The sequence below is a fragment of the Aquarana catesbeiana genome, unplaced genomic scaffold, assembly GCF_042186555.1.
Source record: "Aquarana catesbeiana isolate 2022-GZ unplaced genomic scaffold, ASM4218655v1 unanchor236, whole genome shotgun sequence".
Taxonomy (NCBI): domain Eukaryota; kingdom Metazoa; phylum Chordata; class Amphibia; order Anura; family Ranidae; genus Aquarana; species Aquarana catesbeiana.
This window is the reverse complement of record NW_027362664.1, coordinates 301,574-328,657: the sequence shown is the minus strand read 5'-3', so window position 1 is coordinate 328,657 and position 27,084 is coordinate 301,574. Positions and strand designations below refer to the sequence as shown.

General features: G+C 45.3%; 1 protein-coding gene across 1 annotated transcript in view; it reads left to right on the top strand.

The window, feature by feature from the left end:
* Positions 1–10,709, top strand: part of LOC141121996 (uncharacterized) — a 131,126-nt gene extending 120,417 nt beyond the window's left edge. The window contains 7 exon segments of the mRNA XM_073611781.1: positions 3,274–3,401; positions 3,488–3,611; positions 3,728–3,825; positions 3,915–4,142; positions 4,222–4,422; positions 4,547–4,688; positions 8,922–10,709. Of these exon segments, the coding sequence (XP_073467882.1) occupies positions 3,274–3,401; positions 3,488–3,611; positions 3,728–3,825; positions 3,915–4,142; positions 4,222–4,422; positions 4,547–4,688; positions 8,922–10,492 (2,492 nt within the window). The 3' untranslated portion in view covers positions 10,493–10,709.
* Positions 10,710–27,084: the final 16,375 nt, after the last annotated feature.

The following is a 27,084-nucleotide window of genomic DNA, read 5'->3' as shown; positions in this document are numbered from 1 at the left end:
TGTTAGATACAAACAGGACAAAGGACATTCCATTTGGAAGGACATAGAGAGGAGATTGCTGGATCTGGCGGCAGAGGAGGTAATATATAGATTAACCCCTTCAGGGGGATCAGTTGATGATTAATATATCTTCCTTCCAAATCTGGCCATACATGGTTCAGTTTTATCGTTCATCCAGTGGGATGAGAGGAAAAAACTGAAGTGATTCCCCCATCCACACATTGGAGGGGGATGGGGGAATCCTCCCCGCTGCACTATTGTATTCTGACAATGGGGGGCGCTCCTCCGCTCTCAGAATACACAGATCAGTGATGAAGCTATTGGCTGCAGCCGCTGATGGAGTGACTTTTATCTGGCAGTGACCACACATGGATGGAAATGTGACCGATCCCTGCTGAACCAGCTGAATTTCCATGTCTCTATGGTCACCATAAGTCAGGGCTCAACAAATCCCAGGTCACCATGGTGACTAGAAATGGCGTCCTGGCCCCTGGGCTCTTGTCATTCTCATTGTTGGTCTGAATAATGTTTCTGCCTGAAACCCGGACACATTATTCAGACAGGAATGTGGCTCGGAGCGGGGCCAGGCGGGAGGGGGAGGGGAGGAGGAGATGATGACACCCGACCTGTGAAGTGAGGGGTGGACTGGACAGGACAGGACATGAGAGGACTCATCTCACTGAGCTCCCGCTGCCGATCTTTCTCCTTTCCGCGGCCACATTACTGTCACCATCGGCTCCTGCTTCCACCCACAGCTGTCTGTGTCCCTGCAGAGCCCTCCGGCAGAACAGAGAGGAAGGAGCGGGACCGAATCTCCAACATGGCGCCACCTCGGCACTGCCACAAAGATCCCCACAAGGTGCTGAGAAACAGGACTACAGAGTCCTTACAGGAGTAACCAGGACAAGCCTACAAAGCAGCCAGCTAAGAAACCAGCCAGGGAGGGACATGCTGCTTTATGTACACAAGATGTCCTCTCCATCCACTCTGCTCTCACACACTGCTGGGGGAGATGTACAGGACATGCAGGAGGACACAGGGGGAGGGGGGATTGGATTACTGTCCTGTGTTCTGCACCCTTGTCCTGTATCCTGAAGGTCCTGAGGTGACCTACATCCTTTTCTGGTACCCTGTACCCCATGTGCTCCATTCAGCACCCTCTACCCTTCCCCTGCACTCCATAACCTGCCTTCTGCACCCTTCTCCTGTATCCCATATCCTGCAGTAACCTGCAACCTTCTCCGGTACCCTGCACCCCATGTCCTGCGTTCTGCACCACATGTCATTCACAACTCTTCTGCACCTTGCTCCCATGTCCTGCATTCTGCACACTGTATCCTTCCCCTGCACCCCGTGTCCTGTGTTCTGCAACCTTTTCCTGCATCCCATGTCATGCGGTGACCTACACCCTTCTCTGGTACCCTGTACCCCATGTCCTGCATTCTGCACACTGTACCTTTCCCCTGCACCACATGTCCTGCACCTTGCACCTAGGGCTGAGGAAAAAATCGATTCAAAATGTAAGCAAATCGATTTTTTTAGATTTTTTTTTTTTCACCGTGCCGGTCCTGATGAGCTGTGGGCAGGAGTTTTTAGGCTTCGGCCGCGGTTTCGGCCTAGTCCGCGTGGCTGGACGCCGCAGACTTGGTCGAAGCCGCGGCCTCGCCTAAAAACTCCTACCCACAGCTCCTCAGGACCGGCGCGGTGTCCAACAAAAAAAACTCGATTCGAATCGTGAATTGAGGTTTTTTTAGGAAAATCGCAGATTTTTTTTTTTTTTTTAGAAAATCTCCCAGCCCTACTTGCACCCCAATGTTCTACATTTTGCACCCTGCTCCCCATGTCCTTCATTCTGCACCCTTCTCCTGCATCCCATGTACTGCGTTGACCTGCACCCTTCTCTGTTACGCTGCACCCCATGTCCTGCACCCCATGTCCTGCACCCTTCTGTACCTCATGTCCTTCATTCTGCACAATGTACTCTTCTCCTGCTTCCCATATCCTGCAGTGACCTGCACCCTTCTCTGGTACCTTGTACCCCGTACCCCATGGAAGGAGAACCTCTGGGGGAGTCAAGGATGGAGAAAGATCTGGGAGTCCTAGAAGAAGACAAACTGAGCAATAGCATACAATGTCAAGCTGCAGCTACCAAAGCCAGCAGAATATTAGCATACATAAAAAAGGGAATTTTATCCAGAGATAAAACTATAATTCTACCACTTTATAAAATAACACACAGCACAATATGTCCTGAACCCCAAGTCCTGTGTTATGCATCCCACAAATTACTCGCCCTGCCCCAAGCGCTGATAACCCACATTTCCCTTAAAAACTCTCCTAACTTTCTTAGCTGGCTCCTAGATTCAAAGCAAATTTGTCAAGCCCCACCTTAAGTGACTTCCTCCCCTCCCCCTCATCTCCTTCATTATGTAAGTCATGCTGAGATAATCTCCCATTGGCTGAGCAATATTCTCATTTGTCTCTGAGCTCCTTCTTGCTATTCCTCGTCCTGCCTGTTGTTTCCTTGGATTGATTTTCTGTGTAGTGACCCCGGCTTCATCTCTTGGATGCGCTCGTCTGTTGCTTGTCCTGACCTTTATCCTGATTCCTGGATCTCCTCCTCATCTCTCCTCCATATCCTCTTACACAGCTTTTCTCCACACCTGCATTGATCCTGGGGGGTGGAAACTTGGCACCAGCACTCAGCAAAATCCATACCCACCATTAGGAGCTCTGGAGAAAATTGTCTGCTATTTACACTCCGTTCCTCCGCACATCACCTGATCACATGAGAGCTTACTTTCACAGATTCCTGACAGATTTCTGTATGGTAAAGGTCAAAGTTCACTCTTCAGTTTAGGAGAGGAAGGACACGCCCAGGAACAATAATTTGGTTTGCTTAAGAGCCTCATATAGAGGACCCCTCAAATCTCCCCATCCAAATGTCCCTCCATCCAGAGTCTATATGTCCTATGATATCACACTGACCTCACAGCTCCTCCTCCCAATGTCCCTCCATCTGGCTTTTTTTGTGATGCTCTTAGGATGTGGGCGGACCCTTGGCATCCTCACTAGCAAAGTGAGACTGTTGGTCCTGCATTGTATGTAATGACATCAGAATACCTGCTACAAGCTTTTAACCTGCATAGTGTGGGGGTCCTGTGTGGGTAAATTATACCTCAGTCTGAAGTGGGGCTTTAATAAAATGGAGACCTGAATGGTGAGGTGAGGAGGATTCTGGGAATATCATTTGATTTTGCTCTTTGTGTTCAGATTTAAATTTTTCCTCCTGTAAAGTCTGGAGATCATATGACCATCACATTGCCTCCACCTCCCTCCCTGATAGAATAGAGAAATACAAAGAAGATTCTAGAAGTCACCAGAGAGATCATGGAGGAGAGGTGAGCGGTGCTGGGAATTCTGGGACATTATCCAGTAACAGACAAGGGATGTGTCTGGATGGTGACTGTATCATTGTGTGTGTCAGGTTCCTATAAGGTGTCAGGATGTCACTGTCTATTTCTCCATGGAGGAGTGGGAGTATTTAGAAGGACACAAGGATCTCTACAAGGACGTCATGATGGACAATCAGCCGCCCCTCACATCACCGGGTAAGAGGAGACTTTATTGCAAAGGAGAGAGCAGTACGGAGGGTCCACCTAGATCCTCCATCATCTGATAAACACATAGAAACAATGTATTCAGTCAGTGTGTGTGTTTCCTACAGATGGATCCAGTAATGGGAACCCACCAGAGAGATGTCCCCGTCCTCTGTATTCCCGGGATTCCACACAGGAAGATCACACCATCCCTCACCATCATCAGGTAGATGAGGAACAATCACTGATAGTATCATTAGGATCTGTACATTATCTGCATTGTTACCTTTGATGTCATTTTTATTCTATATTCAGAGTGGAAACCTGAGAGATTCTAAAGTTGAGGTTAAAGAAGAGATAAAAGAGGAGGATGATGAGGATGGGGTGATGGAGGAGTCAGAGTTTCTAAAAGGACACAAAGATCTGTACCAGGACACCATGGTGGAGTCATCCAGTTACAGAAACCCACCAGAGAGATGTCCCCGTCCTCTGTATTCCCGGGATTCCACACAGGAAGGTCACACCATCCCTCACCATCATCAGGTAGATGATTGACAATTATTGGTAGTTCTGATTTATACACAGCATGTTTGTTACAATGAATGTTTTATTATATATTCAGAGTGGAATTCTCGGGGATTATAATATTGATGTTAAAGAAGAGTATAAAGAGGAGGATGAGGAGTATGGATTAATGGAGGAGTTTTCAGAAGGACACAAGGATATGATGGAGCCACCAAATACCAGGAACCCACCAGAGAGATGTCCCCGTCCTCTGTATTCCCGGGATTCCACACAGGAAGATCACATCATCCCTCGCAAGGTTGGTGGAATGGAGCATCTAGAACATGGACTCCTAGAGATGATGTGTGGATTTTTTATGTGATGTCAAAATGATAATGCCTATTGTTTACGGATGATAATTTTCTCTCATTGTCTTGATGTAGATTGGGGATCCAATCAATATAGAATTTGAGGTTAAAGCAGAAGAAGAAGAGAGGTATGTGAGGGATGATCAGCAGTCTATGGAGGAGGATGGAATAACGGGGACATTTATAGAGGAGGACACTCCTACAGAGATCAGCACAGGTGGGTCATTAACACTAAATACATTCCTCCACCCATACTGCTCACTGATTGGTCCAGAGTAGGGCGGAGACTGGGTGATAATATTCCTTCTCTGTGCTGCAGACACAATTTATGGATCTAGACTGCATTTATGGAAATTCTGGGGTTCAGCTGGCAGCAAAAGGTTTATTTTCACCATAAATGTTGCTCTACCTAGGCACCTTGGACATGTGCTTTGGGTCTTCTGCCTCATGCCCAGGTATAGCATGATCTCTGACAGAACAAATTCTCCCAGAATTACTTGTTCTATTGTTTGATGGCTGTGTCGGGTGCAGGGATATGTCTGTATAGTCTCAGACCCAAGTCACTGAGTGCAGTCTCAGGAGATGGGAGGCAGCGGTGTGGGACCTCTGCAACTTGTCTCATGTAAACATTTAATCTTCCACTGATTACTGAATACCAATATTATGAGTCCTGACCCTTACACTGTATAATTTATATTGTACATTACATACTCCTGACCCCTGCACTATATACTCTATGTTGTACATTACATCATTCTGATACTATATAGTCCTATCTGTTGTATCTTATACAATATGTTGTACATTAAATAGTCCTGAGTTCTGCTCTCTCCCCTCTACCCACTTCTACAGTATCTCACGAATGTGAGTACACCCCTCCGATTTTTGTAAATCTTTTCTTCTATCTTTTCATGTGACAACACTGAAGAAATGACACTTTGCTACAATGTAAAGTAGTGAGTGTACAGCTTGTATAACAGTGTAAATTTGCTGTCCCCTCAAAATAACTTAACACACGGCCATTAATGTCTAAAATGCTGCCAACAAAAGTGAGTACACCCCTAAGTGAAAATGTCCCAAAGTGTCAATATTTTGTGTGGCCACCATTATTTTCCAGCACTGCCTTAACCCTCTTGGGCATGGAGGTCACCAGAGCTTCACAGGTTGCCACTGGTGTCCTCTTCCACTCCTCCATGACGACATCACGGACCTTGCACTCCTCCACCTTCCGTTTGAGGATGCCACTGAGGATCTCAATAGGGTTTAGGTCTGGAGACATACTTGGCCAGTCCATCACCTTTACCCTCAGCTTCTTTAGCAAGGCAGTGGTCATCTTGGAGGTGTGTTTGGGGTCGTTATCATGTTGGAATACTTATATATTAGTATTCCGTGCTCAGGACAGACACCAATACGAACTGCAGCCCCCCACAGAAAAGGAAAACACCTAGGTGAAGTCCAAATGCTATAAACTATAAGAAATAGGGGATTGGCGCTGTTCACTGTTAAAATAATAGTAAAAAACTCTCACCACAAGGGAAGAACTTCGCTACAAATCTGAGTAAATAAATTAATAAAAAAACGGTGAAAAAGTATACTTCAATACGTATAATCCCATAAAATGGTATATATATATATATCCACAAATATGACTAAGAATACCAATAAACATACGAACTGCTTGAAGTGAAAAATAAAAATAAAAAAATATATACAGAAAATAGAAATGAAAAATAAATCAAATATACAAAGGTAACACAAAATCCAAAAAATAATAAAAGATGTATATATATTAACCACTTCAATACCGGGCACTTAGACACCTTCCCGCCCAGCCCAATTTTCACCTTTCAGCGCTGTTGCAATTTGAATGACAATTGCGCGGTCATGCTACACTGTGCCCAAACAAATTTTTTATCATTTTGTTCCCACAAATAGAGCTTTCTTTTGGTGGTATTTGATCACCTCTGCGGTTTTTATTTTTTGCGCAACAAATAAAAAAAGACCGAAAATTTCGAAAAAAAACAAGTTTTTCTTTGTTTCTGTTAAATTTTTTTGTAAATAAGTACGCTTTCTCCTTCAATAATGGGCACTGATACGGCGGCACAGATGGGCACTGATACGGCGGCACTGATGGGCACCGATGAGGTGGCTTTGATGAGGTGGCACTAACGGGCACTGATGATGGGCACTGATAAGTGGCACTGGTATGCGGCACTGATGGGCACTCATAGGTGGCACCGATGGGCACTCATTGGCGGCACTGATGGGCACTCGTAGGTGGCATTGATTGGTATATATGGGTGGTACTGATGGGTACGTATGTGTGGCACTGATGGGCACAGATGGGCACTGATGGGCAATGACAGGTGGCACAGATGGGCAATGACAGGTGGCACAGATGGGCAATGACAGGTGGCACAGATGGGCAAAGACAGGTGGCACTGATAGAGCATTGCTGGGCAGATCTGGGCATATCATGGACATAATAGTGCCAATCAGTGCCCATTTGTGGGCACTGATTGGCACAGATTGGGCACATGTGGATGGCCATGGGGTACATACCTGGCCATCCACGTTGCCCCTTCCCTGGTGGTCCTAGTGGCATCCCTGGTAGTCCAGTGGGGTGATCTGAGGGGGGGCTGCGCTGATAAACAATCAGCACAGACCCCCCCTGCCAGGAGAGCCGCCGATCGGCTCTCCTCTACTTGCGTCTGTCAGACACAAGTGAGGAAGAGCCGATCAACGGCTCTTCCTATTGACAGCGTGATCAGCTGTGATTGGACACGGCTGATCACGTGGTAAAGAGCCTCCGCCGGAGGCTTTTTACCAAGATCAGTGTAGCGGTGTGTCAGACTGACACACCGCTCCACCGATCGCCGCGATGCGCGCCCCCGGGGGCGCGCTGCGGCATGTTATCCTGCTGGACGTCATATGACGTCCAGTCAGGATAACACAACCACTTCCCGGACGTCAATCCGCTATAGGGCGGGCGGGAAGTGGTTAAAGAAGTGCCCTTTCAGGGCACTTCTTTAATATATATACATCTTTTATTTTGTGTTACCTTTTGTATATTTGATTTATTTTTCATTTCTATTTTCTGTATATATTTTTTTATTTTTATTTTTCACTTCAAGCAGTTCGTATGTTTATTGGTATTCTTAGTCATATTTGTGGATATATATATATATATATATACACCATTTTATGGGATTATACGTATTGAAGTATACTTTTTCACCGTTTTTTTTATTAATTTATTTACTCAGATTTGTAGCGCAGTTCTTCCCTTGTGGTGAGAGTTTTTTACTATTATTTTAACAGTGAACAGCGCCAATCCCCTATTTCTTATAGTTTATAGCATGTTGGAATACTGCCCTGCGGCCCAGTCTCTGAAGGGAGGGGATCATGCTTTGCTTCAGTATATCACAGTACATGTTGGCATTCATGATTCCCTCACTGAACTGTAGCTCCCCAAGTGCCGGCAGTACTCATGTATCCCTAGACCATGACACTCCCACCACCAAGCTTGACTGTAGGCAAGACACACTTGTCTTTGTACTCCTCACCTGGTTGCCGTCACACATGCTTTACACCATCTGAACCAAATAAGTTTATCTTGGTCTCATCAGACCACAGGACATGGTTCCAGTAATCCATGTCCTTAGTCTGCTTGTCTTCAGCAAACTGTTTGTGGGCTTTCTTGTGCATCATCTTTAGAAGAGGCTTCCTTCTGGGATGACAGCCATGCAGACCAATTTGATGCAGTGTGCGGCGTATGGTCTGAGCACTGACAGGCTGACCCCCCACCCTTTCAACCTCTGCAGCAATGCTGGCAGCACTCATAAATCTATTTCCCAAAGACAACCTCTGGATATGATGCTGAGCACGTGACCTCAACTTCTTTGGTCAACCATGGTGAGGCCTATTCTGAGTGGAACCTGTCCTGCTAAACCGCTGTATGGTCTTTGCCACCATGCTGCAGAAAACAGAAAGTGATAATGAGGGAGGAACCAATAACCCAATGATGGTGGTCTACAGGATCAGTCCAGTCTTCATCTTGGTTGTTCTCCCCCATCCTCACTCTCTAACCTCTGGTGGGGCTCAGCCCCACTGTTATTCATGACTAAATCATGGACTAAATAAGGAAGTGCAGGACATCTTGTGTTGGGAAGATGGCAATGAGTGATAGAGGGGGTGGGGACACTTGTCCTATAATCCCCTCATTACTGTCACTCCTATTAATGACAGATCTCGTTGTTTCCTCACTCTCTGACTAAGGTCCATGAATAAAGAAATGAACTGGTAGGAGATCAGAGGACCCATTTACTAGTTACCTTGAGGGGGGAATTGTAAGATCCTCAGAGACAAAGCTGCCTGATGTGGGCGGAGTCCTGGTTTAGGGGAACCAATCTGCTCATGTCTAGTAATAATCTTTGTATTTCTATTTTAGTAGATGGACGGGAGATGAGGAAAACCTCAGAGGATTGTCTCACTTTGTCTCCAGACTGTAAAGTAGAAGATGAGGACATCACACAGTATAGTCCAGGAGAAAACCCGACTACCTCAAATGTCCATCCGGCACCACACAGTGTAGATGGACCATCGTATTCCTCTTATCCTGAGGAACCTCAGACTGTGAGGGACGGTGCCGTCCTTCCAACAGAGAAGAGGTTTTCCTGTACTGAGTGTGGGAAAAGCTTTATACAAAAATCAGACCTTGTCAAACATCAGAGGACTCATACGGGGGGAAAGCCACATTACTGTCCTGAGTGTGGAAAATGTTTTTTAAGTAAGTATCATCTTTCCACACATCAGAGGTCTCACACAGGGGAGAATCCGTATTCCTGTCCTGAGTGCGGGAAGTGTTTCCATTTTAAATCTGGTCTTAATGTGCATAAAAGATCTCACACGGGGGAGAAGCCATATTCCTGTCCTGAGTGCGGTAAATGTTTTTCAGTGAAGTGTAATCTTTACACACATCAGAGATCTCACACGGGGGAGAAGCCATATTCCTGCCCTGAGTGCGGGAAAAGTTTTTCAATTAAGTCTCATCTTAAAATACATCAGAGGCTTCACACAGGTGAGAATCTGTATTCCTGTCTTGAGTGCGGGAAATATTTTTCACAGAAGTCTAATCTTGAAATACATCAGAGGCTTCACACAGGTGAGAAGTCATATTTCTGTTCTGAGTGTGGGAAATGTTTTGTACAAAAATCAGAACTTGTCAAACATCAGAGATCTCACACGGGGGAGAAGCCACTTTCCTGTCCCGAGTGTGGAAAATGTTTTTCACTGAAGTCCCATTTTTACACACATCAGAGATCTCACACGGGGGAGAAACCATATTCCTGTCCTGAGTGTGGGAAATGTTTTTCAGTGAAGTGTAATCTTTACACACATCAGAGAACTCACACGGGGGAGAAGCCGTATTCCTGTCCTGAGTGCGGGAAATGTTTTTCAATGAAGTCTAATCTTGAAATACATCAGAGGCTTCACACAGGTGAGAAGCTGTATTTTTGTCCTGAGTGTGGGAAATGTTTTTCACGGAAGTCCCATCTTTACAGACATCAGAGATCTCACACAGGAGAGAAGCCGTATTCTTGTCCTGAGTGCGGGAAATGTTTTTCAGATAGGTCCAAACTTTACATACATCAGAGATCTCATACAGGGGAAAAACCATATTCCTGCCCTGAGTGTGGGAAATGTTTTTCAGATAAGTCCAGTCTTTACAGACATCAGAGATCTCACACGGGGGAGAAGCCGTATTCCTGCCCTGAGTGTGGGAAATGTTTTTCAGTAAAGTCCAGTCTTTACACACATCAGAGATCTCACACGGGGGAGAAGCCGTATTCCTGTCCTGAGTGTGGGAAATGTTTTTCAGATAAGTCCGTTCTTTCCAGACATCAGAGATCTCACACAGGGGAGAAACTATATTCCTGTCCTGAGTGAGGGAATTGTTCCTCACTGAAGTCCTGTCTTCCTGTACATCAGGGATCCCACACAACCCTCGAGGGGTATTAGTGTCTTGAGTGCGGGAAATGTCTTCTATATGAATGTTGCTGGACATCACAGCTCTCATGTGGGGAAGAAGCACACCCTGATATACACCTCAGATATACTCCATGGCTGATCTTCATCATGTAAGAAATGTAAGTTCATAAGGAGATCAGAGATCACCAAAGACATGGATGAAATGTTGTACTGTGTTGGCCATTGATAGCAGTAGAACAATAAAAATGGAGTCATTACCTCTCATTGGCTGAGTACATTTTGTGGTGTAAGATTTCACAAATACGTAGAGATCTATTTTTTAAAAAATTGTTGAATGAATGTGAGCAGCATTCACTCCGCTGTGATAAATATTGGATGTATTTTATTTCATACACCGATTTTCTTGGCTCCATCTAGTGGCTATAATGTAGTATTGTCATATGATATGACAGAAAAAATATCTCATTATGGCCACTAGATTGAGCTGATGATCATAGGAAATCACTGTGTTGCATTCTGGCCAGAATGTGTACATAGTTAGTTACATTTAGTCAGGTTGAAAAAAGACACAAGTCCATCTAGTTCAACCATAAAAAAATAAAATAAAAAATATCATACAATCCCATACCCACCGTTGATCCAGAGGAAGGTGAAAAACCCCAGAAAAGCATGATCCAATTTGCTACAGCAGGGGAAAAAAATCCTTCCTGATCCCTGATCCCCTGGATCAACTTTACCTATAAATGTTAGTATCCAGTTATATTATGTACATTTAGGAATGAATCCAGGCCTTTTTTAAAGCAATCTACTGAGCTGGCCAGAACCACCTCTGGAGGGAGTCTATTCCACATTTTCACAGCTCTTACTGTGAAGAAACCTTTCCGTATTTGGAGATGAAAACCCCTCTTAGACTTACCGGTAACGGTATTTCCATGAATATTCCAGGACAGCTACTTCTACGGGAAACATTCCGGCTTCTACAGGAAACACAAATCACACAATTTAAAAGGCCCCTCCCTCTCCCCGACCCTCAGTTGTATGAAGATCAAGTAAACCTCCACCAAAAGTGAACTTGGAACAGGAATAATAGATACTCATTAATACACCACCACTAGGTTAAATTAAGGGGACCAGTGAAAAAGAATAGGGTGGGAATATAGACGCTGTCCTGGAAGATTCATGGAAATACCATTACCGGTAAGTCTAATGCCCCGTACACACGGTCGGATTTTCAGATGGAAAATGTCCGATCGGAGCGTGTTGTCGGAAATTCCGACCGTGTGTGGGCTCCATCGGACATTTTCCATCGGATTTTCCGACGCACAAAGTTGGAGAGCAGGAGATAAAATTTTCCGACAACAAAATCCGTTGTCGGAAATTCCGATCGTGTGTACACAAATCCGACGGACAAAGTGCCACGCATGCTCAGAATAAATAAAGAGATGAAAGCTATTGGCCACTGCCCCGTTTATAGTCCCGACGTACGTGTTTTACGTCACCGCGTTAAGAATGATCGGATTTTCCGACAACTTTGTGTGACCGTGTGTATGCAAGACAAGTTTGAGCCAACATCCGTCGGAAAAAATCCATGGATTTTGTTGTCGGAATGTCCGAACAAAGTCCGACCGTGTGTACGCCCTATTACAGTGGTTTTCCCCCTTCATCTTCCAGGACAGCTACTTGAGAGGATAAGCAAGATTCTATACCTTAGGGAGGGACAACAGCCTGAAGTACTTTCCTTCCAAAGGAGAGGTCCTGGCTGGAGAGCATCTGGACTCTATAATGCTTGACGAATGCATGAGAGGAGGACCAGACAGCAGCTTTGGAAATATCTTCCCGTGATGCACCCGCTCTTTCTGCCAAAGATGCAGCTAGCTACCTAGTAGAGTGAGCCCTTACTCTGGAAGGAGGGGATTGCCCTGAAGATCTGTAGGCCTCACATATAGCTTCTCTAATCCATCTGGAAATGGAACCCCTGGATGCCTTGGAACCCTTTTTGGGGCCACTAAAAGAAATCAGTAATTGGGAATCTTTTCTAAATTCACTAGCTACTTCTAAGTAATGTAGAAGACATCTTACATATAAAAAACTAAATATTTCCTCCTCTGGATTCCTGGGGGAGGAACAAAAGCTAGGAAGAACTACTTCCTGGGATCTGTTGAACTCAGACGAAACTTTGGGCAAATACAAAGGTCAGGCCTGATTACTATCCTGTCGTCTAAAATCCTTAGGAAAGGATCTTTACATGAGAAAGAACCTAAATCCGATACCCTTCTCCCAGAAGTTATGGCCTCATGAAGTGGCTCAAAAGGGTCTCTGGTAAGGGCGTTCAACACCAATGTCAAGTCCCAGGGGGGAACCTGCTTGGCGACTCTGGGTGTACGTCTAGCCCTGGTTGAGAGGAATCTTTTAATGGCTCCTCCGCCAGTATTTTTTCCATGAACAGAGACAGGGCAGCAACTTAAGAGTGCTGACAACAAGCCCCTTTTCCACCCCCCTCTGTAAAAAATCCAGAACACAGGGGATAGAAAACGAGTCTACTCCAGCACTTTTTTGCCAGGTTACAAAGGTCTTCCAAACTTTACCATAAATCTTCCTTGTGACTAATTTATGGCTGTCTAGAATAGTCTCAATAACCCTAGCTGAACATCCTTTTAATTATAGGATGTGCCGCTCAGCCTCCAAGCCGCCAGACGGTAAACCCGAGGGTTTGGATGAATCATTGGTCCCTGGTGGAGAAGGTTTCTTTTCTCTGGCAGGTGCCAGGGGGACTCTATTGAAAGTGCTCTCAGTGCAGAGAACCAGGGCCTCCATGCAGCAATCAGAATTACTTCTGCTTGTTCCTGCACAATCTTCCGGACCACCAGAGGAAATAGCGAAATTGGAGGAAAGGCGTAGGCCAGGGAAAAATTCCACTGGAAAGAGAGCACATCCGTCCCTAGGGACTCCGGTTCTCTCTTCAGGAAAAAATAAGCTGGAAGCTTCCTGTTGTGGGTGGAAGCAAATAGATCCATTTTGGGCATTCCCCACCCCACCTGACAACTAACTCCCGGAAGGTCTCCTGGATCAGCTCCCAACTGCTGGAACTGACAGTTACTCTGCTCAGATAATCTGCCAGTATATTTGCCATCCCACTGATGTGGACCGCCCTGATTGAGGAAACATTGTCCTCTGCCCAGGAAAGAATCTCCTGACTTAACACTAGCAGGCTGTCTGAGCGAGTACCCCCCTGCTTGTTGAGGTGTCATGGCATTGTCCAAAAAAATCAACAGGTCCCTTGCACGAATCCTTGTTGCGACCAAAGCCTTTCCTACTGCTAACGGTTCCCTGAAGTTTGAGGATTGAGCTGCCTCCTCTCGCTGCCAGGCTCCCTGAGCCTGCCAGTCTTCTGAGTGAGCTCCAACCCCACAAGCTGGCGTCTGTGGTAATCTTTATAGGGAAATGCTGGGCCCAAGCCTTCCCTACCTGCAGATGCTCCAGCCAGACTCACCAGAACAGATTGAGAGAATCATATCCTGGAAGCTGCACGACCTGTTCCAAAGAGGTTTTTCTGTCATCCCAACAACGCAGAAGAAATGCTTGTAGGGACCTGGAATGCAATTGGGCCCAGGGCACTCCTGGAATTGCTGCAGTAATCAAACCCAACAGCTGCATTATCTGACGCAGGGAAGCCTGGAGACTGCACCTGAAATTCTGCACGGAGAGGAGGATCTTGGAGATCTCCTCCAGTAAGAACATTTTTTGGGCAACTGAGTCTATCAGGTAGCCCAAAAAAAGACAGCTCTGGGAGGGAACCAGAGCAGATTTCTGCCGATTGACTTTCCAACCCAATCTATGGAAGGCCTGCAGAACTACTTGTAGACAGGGCCGGACTGGCCTACCGGGATACCTGGAAATATCCCGGTAGGCTGGCTGCACTAAGTACCGCTGGGGCTGCTTGCTGCCTGTGTCAGCAATCTAAAGAGCAGCGGCGGCCGCCGCAGTATGCAAATGGCTGTGTCACTGGTCAGTCACTGTCTGTGTGTCCTCCGTTCCGGCGCGCCACCCACCACATTCATCATCTAGAGCAGTGTTTCCCTAAAGTAATATGCCTGTGCCTGAGGGGGAGGAGCAGGAGAACGCCGTGCTGCTTCAGCACCGCCCACTAACTGCACGAGGAGAATATATAAAATGAAAGCAGGATAACTGGACTATAGGAGAAAACAACTCAAGTAATTTTCCATCCCTGATTACAGTAGTATAAGGAAAGAGGAGGGGTGGGAAGGGAAAGCGAGCTAGTGGGGAAGGGGGAGGCTGGACAAAAACCCTCCTCAAGGGGTGGGATTTTAGGGAAAAATTGGCTGAGTTGTGTAGGTAAGCATTTGGATAAACAATTAAAATAATAATATTTATTGAACAACAATATAAGAAAATGTACACAATACATAAATGGACATATACTATAACAGTAGTGACATCAACGATTCGTGCGTGACTAAAGCCAACATGTTTCGCTAGTGGAAATTCGCTTCATCAGGGCTAGACACGATGCAGTTAATGCACCACAACGGGCATTGTATATTTAGCCATGTGCCGTTGTGGTGCTTTCTATATAGGGAAAACTAAACGCCCTTTTGCTAGAAGGATACAGGACCACCTGTACTACCTGGACGCAGGACTACTGTATACCCCCATCTGTAAACATGTGGGCCTCCAACACAGCTATGATCCTAACTATGTGTCCTTCTTCGCCCTTGAGGTTATATCTGAACCAGAGAGGGGTGGGAATGTGGATAGAATGATCCTGCAGCGTGAGGCCAGGTGGATATATAACCAACGGGCAACCAGTCCACCGGGCCTCAACACTGCACTCACGTTTAACCCCTTTCTATAATCCCAGCTACCCTCATAAATACCGAGTACGCACATATTCTAATTATATACTATATCCTGTGCTACCAATTCTTACCTGCTGAAATTATGACCGTAGCTATGGATGTCACCATCACCTCCACCTCCGTTTCATTGTCTGTCATCTGGGGTTACAATAAGGCTGGGGTATTCTCTTATTTACCCTTTAGGTGTACAACACTGCGTATATCTATACAGTTGATAACTATCCATCCTGGGAGTCTAGAAACAAGCTTATTGGATTTATTTCATACTTACTAGGGGAATTAGGTTACTATTGAGTGACCCCTACTAGCTAGTCCTATTATTCACTAGTATCTCCCACTTATGTTATGACTGAATAATCAATTTCATCACAAAATCCTTTGCTGCTATTTTTTCAACCACTTTCTTTCCATGCAGATAATTAAATTTGTCTTTGTGTATATTATTTATTGCTAAAGCATATTTATACAACTGTCGTTAGATAGTCGGTCCTCCTGACCGATAAGTATGTATACACATATATATATATTTTTTGTATTATCCGCTGTTATACTGTTTATTTTTTATTTTTTATTTTTTATTTTTGTCTTTCTGGCACCATTTTTCGGCACATCCGCAGCCGTCCGGTCATGTCTGCGATTAAGTGGGAGGACTCGGATGTCCCTGCCCAGGGGGTGGAGCTTCCCCTTTATCCGCCCCCAGCTGCCCATCACGCCATATGTGCGCTGTGGGCAATGCGCGCGCATTACGCTAGGTGGAGCGTGCTCACGCTCGCTGTGCGCATGCGCGCGCATTACGGCAGGGACACCCGGACCGGAAGCAATGCCGGAGGTCATTCTGACCTGATTGCTTCCGGTAGGGCCATACCATTTAAAGATGGAAGCGCGGATGGTGTCTGTCTGACACATCCTGCGGCCATCCATCGTGAACGGGCGGACGCCCGTATCCTCTATGAGCAAACACTTCTTTTTGGCGCTGTCCTCGCTCTCCCCCCCTCCCTCCCTCTCCTGCTTAGAAGGGTAAGTCCACATATTGTAGATAAAAACATTTTCTTATGAACGTATCGGGTTTCCGGTTATATACTGGGGACTGTATGCAGATGTCTCCTAGCTTTTGTTACTTGTCATGCTTCTGTGGTCTTTGCCCTGTGGGGATATCTATATTTGGCATTATCTTGATTTGTATGTTAGTCCAAGGAAAGTTGCGTTGGGCCCCTGCACTAATAGGATTACCCAATATATATTATATTATTATATTATATAATATCGGGCACTATATATATATATCATTGATTCCATATAACGGATTTGGCAATGACCAATCACCGTCAATATAGACTGAGCTATTAATTACCTTTGATGCCGCCTGATATATATACATATATATTTTTCTTTTGAATTTGCAGCAGTGGTTCCCACGTATAACATCCTGAGTGTATGGCTCAGTTCTCCTACTGGCACTGTCATTCTGGGATCTGGCACCCAGCGACATTTCATACCGGCCGGCTGTGCGGTTGCTGTCTTTTAAATGGTGATTTTAACTTAGTCCTGAAACTATAGTAGGTGAGCAACTGTCTGTTATAATCAGTATCTGTTAGGCTTTGTTATGTCATTGGATGATCTAAGACTGCTTTTTGTCTACACAGTGTAAATGCATTAACTGCATCGTGTCTAGCCCTGATGAAGCGAATTTCCACTAGCGAAACATGTTGGCTTTAGTCACGCACGAATCGTTGATGTCACTACTGTTATAGTATATGTCCATTTATGTATTGTGTACATTTTCTTATATTGTTGTTCAATAAATATTATTATTTTAATTGTTTATCCAAATGCTTACCTACACAACTCAGCCAATTTTTCCCTAAAATCCCACCCCTTGAGGAGGGTTTTTGTCCAGCCTCCCCCTTCCCCACTAGCTCGCTTTCCCTTCCCACCCCTCCTCTTTCCTTATGCACGAGGAGAATAGAAGTGAATAGCCGGCCAGCTGCAGCACAAGAATTAAGTCACCATCACTTGCAGCCACTGTGCCCATTAAACGCTGCCACTGTACCCATCAATTGCTGCCACTGTGCCCCATCAAACGCAGCCACTGTACCCATCAATTGCAGCCACTGTACCCATTAAACGCTGTCACTGTACCCATTAATTGCTGCCACTGTGCCCCATCAAACGCAGCCACTGTACCAATCAATTGCAGCCACTGTGCCCATTAAACGCTGCCACTGTACCATCAAACACAGCCACTGTACCATCAAACGCAGCCACTGTGCCCATAGATTGCCAACACTGTGCCCTGCCCATCAAACGCAGCTACTGTACCCATAAATTGCTGCCACTGTGCCCCATCAAACGCAACCACTGTACCCATCAAACACAGCCACTGTGCCCATTAAACGCTGCCACTGTACCCATAATTTGCTGCCACTGTGCCCATTAAACGTTGCCACTGTACCATCAAATGCAGCCACTGTACCCATAAATTGCCACCACTGTGCCCATTAAACACAGCCACTGTGCCCATCAAACGCAGCCACTATACCATCAAACGCAGCCACTGTACCCATAAATTGCCACCACTGTGCCCATTAAACGCTGCCACTGTACCCATAAATTGACACCACTGTGCCCATTAAATGCTGCCACTGTACCCATAAGTTGCTGCCACTGTGCCCATCAAACGCAGCCACTGTACCAATCAATTGCAGCCACTGTGCCCATTAAACGCTGCCACTGTACCATCAAACACAGCCACTGTGCCCATAGATTGCCAACACTGTGCCCTGCCCTTCAAATGCAGCCACTGTACCCATAAATTGCTGCCACTGTGCCCCATCAAACACAGCCACTGTACCCATCAATTGCAGCCACTGTGCCCATCAAACACAGCCACTGTACCATCAAACACAGCCACTGTACCATCAAACACAGCCACTGTACCATCAAACGCAGCCACTGTACCCATAAATTGCCACCACTGTGCCCATTAAACACAGCCACTGTGCCCATCAAACACAGCCACTGTACCATCAAACGCAGCCACTGTACCCATAAATTGCCACCACTGTGCCCATCAAACGCAGCCACTGTACCAAACGCAGCCACTGTACCCATAAATTGCCACCACTGTGCCCATTAAACACAGCCACTGTGCCCATCAAATGCAGCCACTGTAACCATCAATTGCCGCCAGTTTGCCCATTAAATCCTGCCAGTGTCCCCCCCCCCCCGCCCGGCACTTACCTGTCTCAGGTCAGCGCGTTGCTCCACGCTCCCTCCGATAGGCATCCAATCACAGCGCCTGTCGCTTCAGCCAATCAGGTGACAGGTAACCAGACCCAGTGCACCTGATTGGCTGAGAGGCGGGTCAGTGTTAGGGAAGTGATTTATTTGATTTCCTAACACAGCACTGTGTAAGCAGCGAACGCACAGCAGTGTGCCCGCTGTTTACCAATTTGGAAGCCTATTAGAGCCGACGGCTCTAATCAGGCACTTCTAAAAACACCCCCGCCGCTGTAATTCAGATGCCCGATGCCCTTTATATATATATATATATATATATATATATATATATATAAAGCCCTATGTGCTTTTATATGTGTCTTATCTATATATAATGCACTCTTTAAATGTGCTTTAAAATGCATGGTTTTCCATTTTATGAACAAGAAAATAATGACGTTATGCTGTTGGGCTGGTATAATAATGCTATGGGGCTGGTATGACATTTTTTCCAGGGCTGGTTTTCATTCCCAGTCCGGCCCTGCTTGTAGATCCTGACCAAGGTTCTCTTTGTCCCGGGCAAAGATCAAAAAGTCCTGAACCAACTTAGTCTTCTGTGGTGGCTCAATCTGTTCAGAAGTAAAAACTGCTTTCAATATCTTCAACTGGAAATAGGTATCTAGCCACATTAACAGCCACTTCAACCTCTGACGCGGATTCCTCGTCAGATGAGGAATCTGAGTTCTCCCCCTCCTCCGGGTCAGAGACCACACGGGAACTAACGGTCTCCAACACTAAAGCGGGTAGAGACCTCGTCGAGACCGAAGAAACCTGGGGTACTGTCACTGCTACAGAAGTGGAAGGACCCAACCCAGCTAACCTATCATTAAAGGCTTGGAAGGAGGAAACTACTTCCTTCATGGAAACCATCAATTCCTTTAAGTTTATAGCAGAATCAGCCCCTGCTACTGAAGAAATACATGTCTCACATAACAGTTTTCTACAGCTATCAGGAAGCTTGGATCTACAATTTCCACATTTTCTTTTAACAGGCTAGTCAACCTAGGAAAAAAGAACCACAATAAGAAAGGCATAAAAACTATACTTTCTAAAACATTTACCCCGGATAAATAATCTCTCATTACAGAGGAGAGGTACTAACCGAGGAGAAGAAGATAGAAGATGCTGCGGAGGAGATGCTGGAGGAGAACTCCGGAGGAAGAACCAGAAGAAGAAGAAGATGAAGGAAGATAGAAGAAAGAAGAAGCATTTAAATAAAGGAATTGTCAAAAACTGTCTCTTGTCATTTTTAACATTTTTGACAGTTTTTTAGTGAAATGGTAGGGGTAAGTACCCCCTTACCATTTCACACGGGGGGGGGGATCTGGGGGTCCCCTTGTTAAAGGGGGCTTCCAGATTCCGATAAGCCCCCCGCCCGCAGATCCCCACAACCACCGGCCAGGGTTGTGGGGATGAGGCCCTTGTCCTCATCAACATGGGGACAAGGTGTTTTGGGGGGCTACCCCAAAGCACCCTCCCAATGTTGAGGGCATGTGGCCTGGTACGGTTCAGGAGGGGGGCCACACTCTCGCCCCCCCTCTTTTCCTGCGGCCTGCCAGGTTGCGTGCTCGGATAAGGGTCTGTATGGATTTTTGGGGGGACCCCATGACGTTTTTTTTTTTTTTTTGGCGCGGGGTTCCCCTTAAAATCCATACCAGACCTGAAGGGTCTGGTATGGAATTTAGGGGGACCCCCAAGTCATTTTTTTAAAAAAATTTGGCCGGGGTTCCCCTTAATATCCATACCAGACCTGAAGGGCCTGGTATGGAATTTAGGGGGACCCCCACGTCATTTTTTTTTTTAAATTTTGGTTCGGGGTTCCCCTGTGGGGAATTCCCATGCCATTTTTATCAATGAACTTCTATGTGTATTGTCGGACCGGCAATGCAATAGCCGCGAGTAGTTTTACATGGGTTTTTTCATTCGAAATGTAATTTTGCTGTCAGACTGTTCTAAACACAAGAAACATGCGCCCCTTTACAGGCATACTATAGACACCCCCCAGCTACGAAATTTAAAGGGATATTACACTTTTATTGTTTGACTTTAAGCATTATTAAAATCACTGCTCCTGAAAAAACGGCCGTTTTTAAAACTTTTTTTTGCATTGATCCATGTCCCCTGGGGCAGGACCCGGGTCCCCAAACACTTTTTATGACAATAACTTGCATATAAGCCTTTAAAATTAGCAATTTCTTCCATAGACTTTTAAAGGGTGTTCCGCGGCATTTGAATTTGCCGCGAACACCCCAAATTGTTCGCTGTTCAGCGAACTTGCGAACAGCCAATGTTCGAGTCGAACATGAGTTCGACTCGAACTCGAAGCTCATCCCTAGTCCTCAGTGTTGACCGTAAAGTGAATAACTCAACACCAAGTTCACTATATGGACCCCTTATATATTTATACATGGTGATCATATCCCCCCTTATTCTCCTCTTCTCAAGAGTGAATAAATTCAGTTCCTCTAATCTTTCCTCATAGCTGAGCTCCTCCATGCCTCTTATCAGTTTGGTTGCCCTTCTCTGCACTTTCTCCAGTTCCCCGATATCCTTTTTTTAGAACTGGTGCCCAAAACTGAACTGCATATTCCAGATGAGGTCTTAGTAATGATTTGTACAGGGGCAAAATTATATCTCTCTCTGGAGTCCATACCTCTCCTAATACAAGAAAGGACTTTGCTTGCTTTGGAAAATGCAGCTTAGCATAGCATGCTATTATTGAGCTTATGATCTACTAAAACCCCCAGATCCTTCTCCACCATTGATTCCCCCAGTTGTACCCCCCTAGTATGTATGATGCATATTCTTAGCCCCCAAGTGCAGAACTTTACATTTATCAACATTGAACCTCATCTACCGTTGCCCAATTAGACAGAGCATTGAGGTCAGCTTGTAAATTGGAGACATCCTGTAAAGGACGTTATTCCACTGCATAGCTTAGTGTCATCTGCAAAGACAGAAATGTTACTTTTAATCCCAGACCCAATATCATTTATAAAGATACTAAAAAGTAAGGGTCCCAGCACTGAACCTTGGGGTACACCACTGATAACCCCAGACCCTTCAGAGTAAGAATCATTAACCACTACTTTCTGAATTCTGTCTTTTAGCCAGTTTTCTATCCATTTACAAACTGATATTTCCAAGCCTGTAGACTTTACCTTATGCCGCGTACACACGAGAGGACTTTACGGCAGACTTTGCCCGGCGGACTGGATTTCGTCAGACAATTCGATCGTGTGTGGGCTCCAGCAGACTTTGTTTTCTCAAAAGTTGGATGGACTTAGATTTGAAACACGTTTTAAATCAATCCGTCGAAATCAAGTCCGGTTGAAAAGTCCACTCGTCTGTATGCTAATTCGACGGACAAAAAGCCACGTTAGGGCAGCTATTGGCTACTGGCTATGAACTTCCTTCTTTTAGTCCGGTCGTACGTCATCACGCACAAATTCGATGGACTTTGGTGGATTGTGTGTAGGCAAGTCCGTTCATTCAGAAAGTCCATCATAAAGTCCGTCGAAAAGTCCGCCGGGCAAAGTCTGCCGTAAAGTCCGACCGTGTGTACGCGGCATTACACATGAGCCGCGTGTGGGGAACTGTGTCAAACACTTTTGCAAAATCCAAGTATACCACGTCCACAGCCACCCCTCTGTCCAAGATTTTAATTTCCTCCTCATAAAAAGAAATCAGGTTTGTCTGAAAACTTCTGTCTTTCATGAATCCATGCTGTCTGTTGCTTAAAATATTATTTTTCCAGCAAGAACTCGTCTATGTGGTCTTTTATTAAACTCTCCAGTAATGAGAGAGTAATAAAATGGTTGGATGAATGATTGTCATATTTGTCTAATGATTTTTCTCTAAGTAGACTCCTTAGTTTCCTGTCAGACATGGTTTCATAATCATACACTTGTGAGTACAGTAGACACTGGAGGATATAAGTTAATCAAAGCAACAATATTAACCAGTTGCCGACCCGCCACAGTAAAAATACAATGGACTGGCGGCACATACAGGTCTGGTAATGTACTTTTATGCCATGGCTTTCTTCCGGGTCCACACGCATGCACGCGCACACCCAGCAAATCCCTGCTGTCATTGGCTGTAGGACAAGTTTGTCAGCAGGTCCCGGCCAATGATTTTGCCCAGTACCCTGATCACCTGCAGCCAATGACAAATCACTCCTGTGTTTTATTTTGTAAACACTGGGGGCTATCTTGTGATTTCTTCTCTTCCTGAGTCTTTTTCGGTTCAGGAAGAGAAGAGAACACCACACTGTGAGTATAAGCAGCACACTTTACACCCACACACCTTAGATTGGCACATTTAACCCCATTGATTGCCCTCATTAACCCTTTAATCACCTCTGTCACCCAACCAGTGCCATTAGTACAGTGTCAGTGTACTGTATGTTTTTGATCACTGTATTAGGGTCACTTGTTACATCCGATAATGCCAGGGTAAGCTAGCATTAGATTGCCCTCACACTATCGCACTCACACTATAGGCCGCTGATCATCACCAATACTAGTAGAGAGTCTGTATGGATCCATATCTTGATCATGAACAGAACTATATTAGTGGACCACCTTAGTATAGTGTCCCTAATAATGCAGGATCAGCCCTTCTGCCCCCCCCCCCCCCGACGACAAGTGCAGTGTCAGTAGATCACGGGCACAAGGATACATTGCACACATAACCGCAGTGTTAGTAGAATCAGGCCTGATCTCTTCTAGTACTAGCAGGTAAGTTTTATTTGTAGCGGTTTAAGCAGTCCCTGACAGCCAGGAGCTCTTTTTCCCGTGAGTCACACTAGTTAGCTGTAAATTTAGTGCCTAAAATGTCCCAACATGTCCCAACAAAGGTACACTAGTGAAGAGGCCTACAGGATTCTGAGTATGACAGCTGAGAGCGGCACCCTGACAGGGAGCTCAGAGGATGGAGGAGAGGTCCCTGCTAAGGTCACGCGTACTCAACCCCATTCCCTTGCTGAGGTTCTAAAATCACATTATTCCTGTAGGCAGCAGAGAGCCAGTACTAGTGCCGCTCTACCTTCTGGTGAACTGGCAGGTACCAGCGGCCTAGTACATCCTAGTCTTTTATATACCAACACTGCAGTATTTCATGGTGACCTGGTGGGTCCCAAAAATGCAGTCCAAGCTAGTGAGGTGGCTAACACTAGTAGCATCCTGCAGCCACCAAGAATTCGACCACAGACCCATAGAGCCCATCGTGTTCTTCCAGATTAAAGTCCTGATTGGAAGCCCACAGATTCTGCAGCACCCGTACTTTCCAGATTCACTGCCCAACCTAGAATTCAGGTGGAAACAGCCAACTCCTCTTGATTTTTTTTTTTTATCTGTTTTTCACTGAAGATCTGTATCGATCGATTGTGAGCCAAAGCAATTTATACATAAAACAGTAAATCGCCACCAACCCAAATTCAACTCTTGTCAGACTATTCGCATTGGAGACCTATCAACATTTTTAAATGTAAAACTTTTTTGTGCCTAACTCTCAACATGGGCATTACTAAAAGGAATGAGTCGCAGTCATATTGGTCCAGAGACCCGATTCCTCATATGTCCGCGTTCTCGGTATTAATGGCCAGGCATAGATATGAGACAAGCGTTTTATACATTTTAGTGATCACACACTCTGTTGTCCTCGGGGGGACCCTGAATATGATCAGCTTTTCAACATTCCGCCCCTCATAAACTACCTCCTTCATAAATTTTCACTTATGTATACACCCCAACAAAACATCTGCATAGATGAGTCCCTGATTACGTTTTCTGGCCACCTTGCAAACAGTATCTCCCCAGCAAGTGTGCTAGATCTGGGGTCAAAATGTATAAGCTCTGTGATAGGGTGACAGGCTATACATGTCATTTTAGAAGTTACGAGGAAAATGATAGTCATGTGGAGCCCCCCGCAGATGCCCAGACTACATGGGGAGCAATGGCAAGATAGTGTGTTATACAAGTAGAAGGCACAAAAAGCTAAAACATTTTATACCCCTAAATATTTAATCGATTTGCTGGGTGAGCATAGTAATATATGCACGTAATGAGATCTCAAGTCCACAATCTATATGATTGTATTAGAGGAAGTCCATAAGTCAAACGGAATAGTAATAAAAGTAGAAGGGGGAGGGAAAAAGGGGGGGGGGGGGAGATCATCCACGCTCACGGCAGCCATCCAGGGGGAACAGAAACCATGTTCCCAATACATTGAAAAAACAAGAAAGGGAGAAGAGGCGCCTCTGGGTGCAGATTTGTGTACAGGTTTTAATATAAGGTAAAGAATAGTGAAATGGCAACTCACATTTTAGCAGTTAAAAACAGGCATTGTATAGTCCCAACAATGGGGGTGTCTTCAGTGGGGTCAGTCCCTTACTCTCCTGTGAATGTGCGCTGTGTAGTCTTCTCGTACACCGCTAGATGGATCTCTGCCGGCTGCGGGAGAGTATGCATCAACACGAGGCTTGAAGCGCAAGCTGGTATCCAGGCGAAGGGGGGGGTGAAGTCACTGGGATGCGACGCGTTTCTTGAGCGTGCAGACCGTGAATAATTCGCGCCTAATAGGTACACTAATTGCATCGCGCCTAATAGGTACACTAATTGCATCGCGCCTAATAGGTACACTAATTGCATCGCACCTACTAGGTACACTAAGGTTGAAGGTATAGGCACCTGGGCTAAATCAGAAATAAGTTGTAATACATTAGCCCAATAACATTTGAGTTTTGGGCATCACCAGATCATTTGTATAAAGTCGCCCTGGTGCACCTTACACTTTGGGCACAGGGGGAATCTCTCCCGGCCCATTCATATAATATCTCAGGCGTCAGATAAGCTCTGTGCAGGATAAACAGTTGCGAGAGCTTATGGGAGGCTGAGACACAACTACAACCTTAACATGGGAGGGGTGGACTTCAACAACCAGATGATAGGGTCCTACTTAATTTCCCGTAAGGCCATACGCTGGCACAAGAAAGTATCTTTATTCCAAATGGCTGAGTTCAAAGAGTATGTACTATACAAAGCGTAAGGAAGAAGCAGATCCTTCCTAAAATTTCAGGAAGAGTTTACCATGGCTCTTTTGTATCCAGAAGGTGCTGTGGCCCAAACTCCCAATCCCGATGCAGTGAGCCGGCTGCATAAGAGGGATTTTCCAGATGTCGTCGCTGGTACCCCGACCCAAAGAGCACCCCAAAAGAGATGGACATGGAATAAGAAGAGACGCCTGCCTTTTCTGTCCCTGCTGTCCTGGCCAACCTGGTCTCTGCATCAAGGACTGCTTCCATCGTTACCACACACAAGTGGAGTATTAGTATAGGGTACAGCATGGCACAGTCTACATCACACACTCACGCAGGGTCTCCAAAGATGTTAGTCATAAAACTCGCATTTTGAGAGACACTAAAATCACAGCCTAGAAAGTTTACAGTTACAGTTTTTACCCCCAGCTTGGGTTCCAGTGGGTGGTGTGAGTCAGAAAACAGATAGCGGTGTGTGTGGATAGGTTTTCTGTAGGCCTCCTCGCCCAAGTCACCCCTTTCCTTGCCTTGTAAGACACAGTCCAAAAGGGGACATTTGCTATTCGGTGCCTCCTCCCTTGAACAATTGATGTATTTGTCCACTGAGTTTACGTGTTCACTAAAAGCTTGTACTTCTGATGCTCTAATCTGGACCCAAGTATAATCCACATGCCTTAACAAATGACGTCCGATGAAACAATTCAAGGCTCTCTTCTGCAACTCCTTCATACACGGCGTAGCTACAAAAGGAAATACAGGTGATTCCCACAGCACAGTCATGTGTTCTGTCTGTAGAAGTCATTCAGGTACTTGAAATGGGTGGTGATGAGACCAAGGCCGTTTCCATACGCGGGCGCTACTCACGTATGCGTTCGCTTTTGCATGCGAGCTCGGCAGGGCGGGGCGCGTTTAAAACAATTTTTTTTTTCTTATTTATTTTAACTTTTATTTATTATATTTTTTTTACAATGTTCTTTACAAAAAAAATTGTCACTTTTATTCCTAATACAAGGAATGTAAATATCCCTTGTAATAGAAAAAAAGCATGACAGGACCTCTTAAATATGAGATCTGGGGGTCAAAAGGACCTCACATCTGATATTTACACTAAAATGCAATAAAAAAAAAAAAATGACCCTTTAAGAGCTATGTACCACAATCAATATTTTCAAGCGTAAGAGCCCCGATGCTTGTGTTTACCTTCATACGTGCGTATATGTCGGGGTTGGGGTTGCCACCTCATCCCTTTAAACCCAAATACATATGAATTATACAGGTTCTTGGGATAATTTAATGCAGGTAAGGCCACCAAGTGAGTTTAATTACCACCTTAATCAGCCACAGAACCGGTGTAATTAATATGTGTTCGGTTTTAAAGGGATGAGGTGGCAACCCTAGTCGGGGTGGGGAGGCCTCAAACATTTTGG